At 56.9% G+C, this 9,073-nt stretch overlaps 1 protein-coding gene across 2 annotated transcripts; it reads left to right on the top strand.

Moving 5' to 3' along the window:
• The first annotated feature begins 242 nt into the window (after nucleotides 1-242).
• On the top strand, nucleotides 243-9,073 carry LOC144740338 (uncharacterized). 2 transcript variants are annotated; one of them, XM_078623210.1, is made up of 7 exons: nucleotides 243-326; nucleotides 3,774-5,373; nucleotides 6,157-6,274; nucleotides 6,401-6,591; nucleotides 6,821-7,012; nucleotides 7,222-7,293; nucleotides 8,133-9,073. In XM_078623210.1, exons 2-7 carry the CDS (start codon nucleotides 3,814-3,816, stop codon nucleotides 8,592-8,594), a joined length of 2,595 nt encoding a protein of 864 aa, XP_078479336.1. In that variant the 5' UTR covers nucleotides 243-326; nucleotides 3,774-3,813; the 3' UTR covers nucleotides 8,595-9,073. The 2 variants fall into 2 exon arrangements, with proteins under 2 accessions (XP_078479336.1, XP_078479335.1); XM_078623209.1 differs by having other exon boundaries at nucleotides 3,774-5,400.

Raw genomic sequence — 9,073 nt, 5'->3', positions numbered from 1 at the left:
CGACGGGGGCTATAAAAGGCAGGTAGTTAGGGGAGGGTGGGGTGGATGTCAGTTAGCTGTGCGGCCTCCCCCCACTACCTCGTGCCCCCCCCCTACCTCTTACCCCCCCCCTACCTCGTGCCCCCCTCACCTCGTGCCCCCCCCACCTCGTGCCCCCCACTACCTCGTGCCCCCCACTACCTCGTGCCCCCCCACTACCCTCGTGCCCCCCACCTCGTGCCCCCCACTATTTCGTGCCCCCCCCCCCCCCTGGATCTCGTGTCGAGGGCAAGTCGTGCAGCGTTGGACGTGAAGCGTCGACTTAGACGGGGCGACCTCCGCTAACGGTAAGTCCGCTTTCAACTTCAGCTTGAGGGTTGCAGCGCTGAGATTGAACGTAGAGCTTGGTGGTCTGGTGGTGGTGGTTGGTGGTTGTTGTTGTGTTTAGTTTCGTCGTCCTTACAACCCGCGGCGAGCGATTTGCACGGTCTGGCTACTTAGGGTGCGAAAGAAAGTCAACATGTACACTACACTATACACTTCGTACACTATACATCTACATACACTTAACACTACACTATACACTACGCACACTACACTATACACTACACACTACGCACTCTACACTACACTATACACTACGCACTCTACACTGCACTCTACACTATACACTACACTATACACTACACTATACACTACGCACTACACTATACACTACGCACACTATACACTACACTATACACTACGCACACTCCACTATACTATACACTACGCACACTATACACTACACTACGCACACTATACACTATACTATACACTACGCACACTATACACTATACTATACACTACACACACTATACACTACGCACACTATACACTACACTATACACTACAAACACTATACACTATACTATACACTACACACACTATACACTACGCACACTATACACTATACTATACACTATGCACACTATACACTACACTATACACTATGCACACTATGCACACTATACACTATGCACACTATACACCACTATACACTACGCACACTATACACTACACTATACACTACGCACACTATACACTATACTATACACTACGCACACTATACACTATACTATACACTACGCACACTATACACTATACTATACACTACGCACACTATACACTATACTATACACTACGCACACTATACACTATACTATACACTACGCACACTATACACTACACACACTATACACTACACTAAACCACCACCACCGCGTGCACGTTTCCCTGCCGCCACTCGAAGTGCTTCAACTCCCGTCGACTTTGCCGCGTGACGCTCACGGCGCTGCCCGCCCCGCCCGCCTCTGTCGGCTACGACGACGTGGAGAGAGAGCGGGAGGGAGAGGCGCTCGTTGGAGTTGACAACCCCTCGGAGCTGCGTGCCTCGTCAACGCCCGCCACTGGGGGGGGGGGGGGGGAGACAAAGGCGGCCGGGAGTGGTGGTGCTGGTTGCCACCCACCCCCTCGTGTGCCACAGCGCCGGCAGCCTTCACAGGTGCTGCTGCTACTCGCTAACGGCACTTGCCCCGACAGTGTTAGAGGCTACACGGGGGACTTTGCCTTTGAACTGAAGATTTCACAGTAGGTACAGCCGCGTCCCTAGGGCGTGCAGATGAACTCCTGAACAAGGCCCTAATGCCCGAACCGTCGCCCACGAAATAGACAATGGGGGGGGGGGGGGTTCCTTCAAAGGCTGCACGCTGCTGCTGTTGTTGTGCGTGCACCACCATTGCTGCTGTTGTTGTTGTGCGTGTACCACTTCTATTGTTGTTGTTGTGTGTGCACCACCACTGTTGTTGTTGTGCACAACCACTTCTACTGTTGTTGTGTGCGCCACTGCCAACGCAGTCCGACTATTCATGACCCGGAGGAAATCCGATGAGCTATGAAGCTCTTTTTCGCATTTCGACTTAAAACTTTCGTGACTGCAGGAATTGATATTCGATGTGGGTTGTTTTCTTTCCGGCGGTAAAGTCTCTCCCGCCTGGTGGGGCTGGGTGGGGCTGGGTGGGGGGGTGTGAGGGGTGGGGCTGGGTGGGGGGTGTGAGGGCTGGGGCTGGGTGGGGGGGTGTGAGGGCTGGGGCTGGGTGGGGGGTGTGAGGGGTGGGGCTGGGTGGGGGGTGTGAGGGGTGGGGCTGGGTGGGGCTGGGTGTGAGGGGTGGGGCTGGGTGGGGCTGGGTGTGAGGGGTGGGGCTGGGTGGGGCTGGGTGTGAGGGGTGGGGCTGGGTGGGGCTGGGTGTGAGGGGTGGGGCTGGGTGGGGCTGGGTGTGAGGGGTGGGGCTGGGTGGGGCTGGGTGTGAGGGGTGGGGCTGGGTGGGGCTGGGTGGGGGGGGGGTGGGGCTGGGTGGGGGGGGGTGGGGCTGGGTGGGGGGGGTGGGGGGGGGGGGTGGGGCTGGGTGGGGGGGGTGGGGGGGGTGGGGCTGGGGTGGGGGGGGGGTGGGGCTGGGTGGGGGGGGTGGGGCTGGGTGGGGGGGGGTGGGGCTGGGTGGGGGGGGTGGGGGCTGGGTGGGGGGGGTGGGGCTGGGTGGGGGGGGTGGGGCTGGGTAGGGGGGGGGTGGGGCTGGGAGGGGCTGGTGGGGCTGGGAGGGGCTGGGAGGGGCTGGTGGGGCTGGGAGGGGCTGGGTAGGGCTGGGAGGGGCTGGGTGGTGCTGGGTGGGGAGGGGCTGGTCACCCCGTGGTGCCCTTATAAAACTCAACGTTTCACCTACTCACGCCGGCTTGTGCCCGCCCTCACAGTCGGGCATATTTGCGGAATACACCACGCCGCCGTTGACCCTGCAGGCCATTGACCGAGCAACCCGACGTTCCTACCAGCTCCCTCCGCAGGAATGTGTTCTCTTGTTAAGAATCCGTATTTTTCTAAAACTTTGCAGCAGTTTAAATATATTTATTTGTAATTTTAAAAAAATGAAAATGAATAACTTATTTTATTGGTGTATAGCTTTTTTTTCTTCTCAAGTTGAACAAAAACTCTATGCGTGTCGTGTCAATAGCGACAACCGCCTTGTGTGTGTGTGTGCGGCTTCCAAAATTGTATTCAATAAGTGACGTTTTTCGGGCAGTGACGCTGCTTCAGGGTGTCCTGAGTTTTGGGCCACCCTCCATTATAATAAAAGCCCTCTGCACCTGGCTTTTGGTTCACCCTGTATTTGTTTAAATGCTGATTTAAATTGCCACCTATAAACCAAAGAGGACCTCCATCTTAACATTTAATTTCTTCTTGGTTCTTTCGGTAAAGTCACGTAGAAGGCAAATAATAAAATAATAAAAATAAAACATAATAAATTCTCACGACGTTTCGGCCACAACGCAAGCAGCCGTCCTCAGGTGACGAACAGGTCTGTCATTCAGATGCTGTCTTCCCGACAGACCTGTTCTTCACCTGAGGACGGCTGCTTGCGTTGTGGCCAAAACGTCGTGAGAATTTATTATGTTTTATTTTTATTATTTTATTACTTACCTTCTACGTGACTTTACCGAAAGAACCAAGAAGGTAGAATCCCTGAAGTCACGAAAGCTTTAAATCGAAATATAATATTTTATTATAATAAAAGAATACAAATAAAACATAATATTTTAAAACCTAATACAAATAATATTTTATTATGTTTTATTTTTATTATTTTATTATTTCCCTTCTACGTGACTTTACCCAAAGAACCAAGAAGATGAATCCCTGCAGTCACGAAAGAAGCTTTAAATCGAAATTTCATTTCTTGTTTTTTTTTTTAAATCGAACTTTCTAGATCCTTTCTTCGCTTCTCATCGCCCCACCAAACGACCACCATGGAGACCCAATCCCTCCAAACTTCTGCGCTGGACATACCCCAACCCGGGCCCTCTCTGGACAACCGCTTCCGCGCCTACGGCCCCCACCCGGGCGTCTCCGCGCAGAGCTCCCCGCCCGAGGAGCCGACCGGCGCTGGCGGTCAGGTGATGGACGCTTTCAACAACTCGTCGCTGTCCTCCTCCTCCTCGTCTTCCTTGTCGTCGTCGTCGTCATCGCTGCAGACACCGGACACGCCTCTGGGACATAGGATGGGGACAAACTGGTTCGCTACTATCAACATCCCAGACTATTACTCTCTGCAGCTGCAGCAACAGCAGCAGTATCAGCAGCAGTATCAGCAGCAGTATCAGCAGCAGTATCAGCAGCAGCAGCAGCAGCAGCAGCAGCAGGAGGGCCCTCCTCGTCATCCGTCCACCTACGGGCCCACCGTGGTCACGACGGCCGGCTCGCCGACGGCCGTTCAGAGTAATGGCGTGGCCACGGATGAAACGCTGGCTTACCAGCATCAGCAGCAGCATCATCAGCAGCAGCAGCAGCGTCGGCAAAGGCAGCTCACGCCGAGGTCCATCGGCTTCGCCGCTCCGTTCCTCTCCGGCCTGGGCGCCGCGTCCCCCGACGACGACCTGGCGGTGGCCAGCACCTCGGCCAGCTTCTTGGCCTCCACCGTGCCGTGCCAGCCGCCACCACCACCACCACCACCGCCGCCGCACCACCACCACCACCACCACCACCAGGGCTGGCCGGGCTTGCCGGCGGCCCCCGCGGCCTCCCGCTTCGAGGAGCGCGTCGTCATCGACATCGTCGACGACGACGACGACGATGGCAGCAGCAGCGGCGGCGGCGGCGACACCGTGGTGAGCGTGTCCGACGACGAGTGCCACGGCACGATGATGCAGCAGCAGCAGCAGCAGCAGCTACTGCTGATGCATCACCTGCTACGGCAGCAGCAGCAGCAGCAGCCTCACCAACCGCACCATGGGCAGAGGCCCGCTTACGAGTGGCACGGTGCTCTGGGCGAGGCCGCTTCCGACGGCAAGTGGGGGCTGCCGGCTTCGGGTGGTGGCGGTGGCGGCGGCGGCGGCGGCGGTGGCGGCGGTGGCGAGTCTGGTGCTTCGCCAGACGCGTGGCCTGCTCCGTTGATGATGATGATGCAGCAGCAGCAGCATCCACATCATCAATATCAGGCCGGTCAACATGGACTCGACGCAGACCAAATGTCTCCTATTCAACCCACACAGCGGTATCATTATCAGCAGCTACCGCAGCAGCAGCGGCAGCAACAGCAGCAGCAGCAGCAGCAGCAACAGCAGCAGCAGTTCAATTTTCTGCAGCACCAGCAGCACCAGCAGCAGCTGTACCAGGAGCTGCACCGGCAGCAGGAGCAGCACCAGCTGCGCAAGCAGCAGCAGCAACAGCAGCTGCAGCAGCAGCTGCAGCAGGGGGACGTGGTGGTGGTGGTGGTGTCGTCGCCCGAGAGCGACGGAGCGGGCTCCTCGTGCGAGCCCAGCGCCACCACGACGAGCTGGCGCGAGCGCTGCGACTCGGGCGCTGGAGAGGTGAGGACGCGGGAGACGTGTGTACAGGTGTGTATAGGTGTGTGTGTGGGTGTACAGGTGTGTGTGTGTGTACAGGTGTGTACATGTTTGTGTACAGGTTTGTGTACAGGTTTGTGTACAGGTATGTGTAGTGTGTGTGTGTGTGTACAGGTGTGTGTGTGTACGTGTGGCGCCGCAAGCATCCTTCCAATCCTGCGTCGTGGTGACGTCACCGCCACTTAGTGGCAAATGGCGGTTGTTGTTGTTGTTGTGTACGTGTACAAATGTACAGGTGTGTGTGTGTGTGGCGGTTAGCGCTACGCTGCGCTACGAACCCGACGACCCGGGTTCGATTCCCGCTCGCGGCCAACACTGCCAGTGACGATTATCTGAACGGGGTTTGGGCCTCCCCTAGGTCGACTCGGCCTCTAAATACCTGGTGCGGTGTGTAGTAAACATTGCCACTAGGGGAGACAAAGGCGGCCGCGCATGGTAATGGCCACACCACCCCCACCCTCGTGTGCCATGCCGATCTTAACTGGTAGACTGGAACGGCACTTTGCCCAAGAGATGTTGAAGGCTACATGGGGCATCTTTGTGTGTGTGTGGCGATATTAATCTGTGCACTGGTGGGGAGTGGTGGCACAGCGGTTAACGCACTGCGCTGCAAACCCTGCGGCGCTCCGACTCGTGGGTCGGCCGGCCCCCGTGGTGGGTCTGCCGAGGTGAGACGTCTCGGTGGTGGTGGTGGTGGTGGTTGATGGAGGTTTTTCTCATCCCCCCCCCCTCCCCCGTGGGTCTTAGCAGGACAACTTGATGAGCATCGATGAACTGGCTCGGTTCGCCAAGGAGCTCAAGATGAAGCGCGTCAACCTGGGCTTCACGCAGGCCGAGATGGGGATCTCCGTCGGCTCGCTGTGCGGTGAGGCTCTCGCGCGGCGGTGTGGGTGGGAGACTCGACCCGTGCCTCGCTCTGTCCGCGTGTCGCGTAGTCCACAAAGCCTCAACTCCGTGCTCATTGCCGCCCCCCCCCCCTCCTCCCGCCCAGGCCGAGTGTTCAGCCAGACGACGATCTGCCGTTTCGAGGCGTTGCAGCTGAGCCAGAGGAATCTGTGCAAGCTGCAGCCGCTCTTCAAGCTGTGGATGGACGATGTGCAAAGCAACGGCAGCATCAGCGGCAATGGCGGCAATGGCGGCAATGGCGGCAACGGCGGCAATGGCAGCAACGACACCAAAGAGGTAACGTCGCCCGGGCTATGACCCACGCACCCACCCACGCACCCACCCACGCACCCACCCACGCACACGATCACGGCCATCCTTCGTTGCCGCGGCAACCGGACGAACCCGCAATCGATCGACCGTCATCGCCCGCTCGCTCGACAACGAACCCAGTCGCCCCCCCCCTCCCCTCCCCTCCGCCACCAAAGAAACGGAATCTCGACCGTGGATCCACCACTCCCCGCAGGGCGTTGAGAACGCTGCGGCCGGACAGACCCTGAGCAAGACTCCGCGCGAGGTGGTGCAACGTATTCGCAAGAAGCGCACCTACTTTGCGAGCTACACGCGGATGCAGTTGGAGGCCTACTACAATGTCTGCTCCAAGCCCAACATGTCGGCCATCGCGAGCATCGCCCAGCATCTCAAACTGGAGAACAATGTGAGTCTATCGGACGAATCGTCGCCGCTACGACTCGTCACCACTGACCACCGCTACGACTCATCACCGTTATGACCACTGTGACGACTGGGGGGGGGGGTGCGAGAAGCGTTGCATAATTTCACTCTTTAATCGCTTCCCGTGATTTCTGTATGCGTGTGTATGTGTATTATTCTTATTACATCTTTCAAATGTTTGTCTTTACCTAGGACGGCGATGGACCCCTCCGAGTCCTGCTGCGTTCTACGGCATCTACGGTACCGGAGCCATTGTTAATGGAGGTATTTGCGGTGCACCGCCACCACCACCACACTCTCGCCCACTGCCACTAACAACCACAACCACCGCTACTGCCATTGTACATGGAGCTCACCAGCCCGTTTGGAAGTCCTCTGGCATGATGTAACAATAACAAATCGTAGCCATTATCGTCTTGCGTCACAGTGGCTCGGATGTTAACTACCTCTCCTGGTATACAAGTCGTGGGTTCGTTCCCAACCCTGACGCCTGCTGTACATTTGGAGTTTACATGTTCCCTCCATGGTAGCGTGGATCTTTCTCTGGGTCTTGCGTTGGTTTTTTTCCTTCCACGTTTAGAATCTACATCACGCGTTTTTCGAGTATTTGGTTCCCGCTTTAAATTTCCATGTGGTGATGATGATGATGAGCCACCACTTCGTTGAGCCATCATTTGTGATGGCTACGTTGCTTGTGAAAAAGAGATTTTGTATCGGCTCGGTGAGGCCTTACACCCGGTGATCTAAAAAGTTTCTAGTTTAAATGCCCCCGGCAAATGGCAGCGCGCGCCTTCCATCCATTCTCCATCGCCTCCCACCTCGGTGGGAGCTAATCCGCCGGTAGGGGGTGATTATTGCTGCCATGTGGTTTAGCCTAGGAGGCACCCCCCCCCCACCCCCCGTTAGCAGCTAACCCTGTGTGGCACAAATGTGACTCGGCACCTGCAAAGCCGGCATTGGTCGGGCCAGTAAATTTGCGCCGATTTTAACTTTTTTTTGTTGTATTACTATATCGATTGTTTGGGTCGTGACTCTCGCTCACACTTGTAACCAAGCCTCCCGTTCTCCTGTACCCCCCCCCCCACAATCGCCGAACACGCAAGGTGGTGCGTTTGTGGTTCTCCAACCGGCGGCAGAAATGCAATAAGGCCTGCACGTCTTTCCCCGACGACAACGTGCCACCGTTTCACGCCAACGGGCAAAATGGGCCTGGAGCTGCCGCGCCCGTCGTCATTGTCCATGACCACAAAGACGCCGACAGCAGCACCGGCGGCGGCGGTGACATCGTGGCAGCGGCGGCCTACGACGGAGCTTTTGCGTCGTGTCACGACGAGGGCGGCGTGTGCAAGATGGAGACATCCGACGACTCTTGCCTGCGCGGCGCTGGCGCCCCTCGCAGTGGAGACGCCGGCGCCTGCGGGTTCAACGGCGACGCCGGCTACGACGGCGGCGACGGCGGTGGCGACGGTGGGAGGGACGGGAGCGGTGACGGCAGTAACCTCTTTCCGACCGCGGTGCACACTTACATGCGCTCCTTCGCCGGTTCCGGCCTCAATGACACTTAGGCTGACCATGGGCGGCAGTCCCGGGCAGAGTCTAGCGGAAGTTCGTCTTGGTTCCTCTTAGACGTGGCTGAAGGTACAGGTCCCGTTTTTAGATGCATAGCGAGACTCCTTTCCTAGACTGGGGAGGGTTAATGGTCTAGGAAAGACTCAGGCTTTTGTGGTTGCTCTAGGTGGGAGTGGAGCCTTCTCCACAGCAGCCTGCCTACTCCTCCACCAGAATTCCGAGGCGAGACTAAGCTCGGACCTAGTTGAGTGCATGTCCTGTTTACATCTTGAGTCCGTTGGGAGTTGAGGAGCTAAACTCGCCACGAGAGAGACGGGTCAAGAGGCAGATAGGCCGGATTCGCCAACCTAGCTCATCTGTCGAGAGCCCATCTATTAAATTTCGATTTAAAGCTTTCGTGACTGCAGGGATTCATCTTCTTGGTTCTTTCGGTAAAGTCGCGTAGAAGGGAAATAATAAAATAATAAAAATAAAA

This window comes from Lampetra planeri, unplaced genomic scaffold, assembly GCF_965212315.1.
Source record: "Lampetra planeri unplaced genomic scaffold, kcLamPlan1.2.h2 scaffold_207, whole genome shotgun sequence".
Classification (NCBI taxonomy): Eukaryota; Metazoa; Chordata; class Hyperoartia; order Petromyzontiformes; family Petromyzontidae; genus Lampetra; species Lampetra planeri.
This window is presented reverse-complemented; position numbering and strand designations above follow the sequence as displayed.

Bases quoted from the DNA above. Each gene is read 5' to 3' on its own strand.
- LOC144740338 (XM_078623209.1), top strand. From the start codon at position 3,814: ATGGAGACCCAATCCCTCCAAACTTCTGCGCTGGACATACCCCAACCC. The intron at 5,401-6,156 runs GTGTGTATAGGT...CGTGGGTCTTAG, and splicing joins CGCGGGAGACGTGTGTACAG to CAGGACAACTTGATGAGCAT. The intron at 6,592-6,820 runs GTAACGTCGCCC...CACTCCCCGCAG, and splicing joins GCAGCAACGACACCAAAGAG to GGCGTTGAGAACGCTGCGGC.